This window comes from Microtus ochrogaster, unplaced genomic scaffold, assembly GCF_000317375.1.
Source record: "Microtus ochrogaster isolate Prairie Vole_2 unplaced genomic scaffold, MicOch1.0 UNK185, whole genome shotgun sequence".
Classification (NCBI taxonomy): domain Eukaryota; kingdom Metazoa; phylum Chordata; class Mammalia; order Rodentia; family Cricetidae; genus Microtus; species Microtus ochrogaster.
In genome coordinates, this window is record NW_004949283.1 from 79,233 (window position 1) to 80,200 (window position 968).

Genomic DNA, 968 nt, shown 5'->3' on the forward strand with positions numbered 1-968 from the left:
CCTCCCTCCCACTTGCCCTCCCTCCATCTCTTTTGCCCTCCCTCTCGCCCTCCCTTCCTCCCTCTCGCCCTCCCTTCCTCTCTCTAAAACAGGGCTTCCCTGTATAGCCATGGCTGTCCTAGAACTTGTGCTGTAGACCAGGCTGGCTTCAAACTCAGAGAGATCCCCCACAACTGCCCTGCTTAGCTGCATATTTCTGAAAAGAGCATGTTTAGAAGCTAACTATGTGTCCTGGGCTTAGCCACCAGGAACATGAACTTTGTAGCCCTGCCTGCCTGGCCCGGATCCCTAGTTCTCAGAAGTCACAGATCCACCAGCTCAGGATTAGGTCAGCTCAGAGCCAAACAATCTTGTACCTTCCTACCTGCTGGACTGCTACGTGCGGCTTCTCCATGTCCTTCTGCAGTAAATTGCCCACGAAGGGCAGGCGTCGTGGCCCTGGCGGGTAGTTCTTGGGGCGCCGGCTTTTGAAGTAGTCAGCCAGGAACAGAAAGGTGACAACAGCCAGCAAGAGAGTCCGGAGATGGAGCGCTGCCCAGATGGCGGCCACCAGGGAGCCCGCGGCAGCAAGCATGGTTGGTATCCAAGTGGACTCTTCAAATAATCTACTAGCCTTATAGGACTCTCAAATAATCTACTCCAGTCCACTTCCAATCACACCCCTCCACATTCCTTGGAGGCCCTAAAACCAGAGAGCATGGAGACCCTGCCCTTATAGGTCCAACCCTCCCTCAGAGGGCTTAGCCACTCCCTCCAGTCGGAGCAGGACCTACCCCTAATGGTCAGAGCTCTCAGCCCTGCCCTATTGCAAGCTTAACTAGACAGACCTTTAGAGTTGTGGCTTTTCCCTTCAAATGACAGTTGCAAAAGGCGCTGAGAAGAATTTGGGTTTCATTTGGTAATTATAATTTACACTTAAATATGAACTATGTTGGTACTAGGTACAGGATATAAAAACCCAAGTAGCT

At 52.1% G+C, this 968-nt stretch overlaps 1 protein-coding gene across 1 annotated transcript in view; it reads right to left on the reverse strand.

Moving 5' to 3' along the window:
- The window catches only part of LOC101980892 (cytochrome P450 2J3-like), a 22,721-nt gene extending 22,147 nt beyond the window's left edge, over window positions 1-574 (reverse strand). The window contains 1 exon segment of the mRNA XM_013355574.2: window positions 365-574. Coding sequence (XP_013211028.2) covers window positions 365-574 — 210 coding nt within the window.
- Between the last annotated feature and the right edge of the window lie 394 nt (window positions 575-968).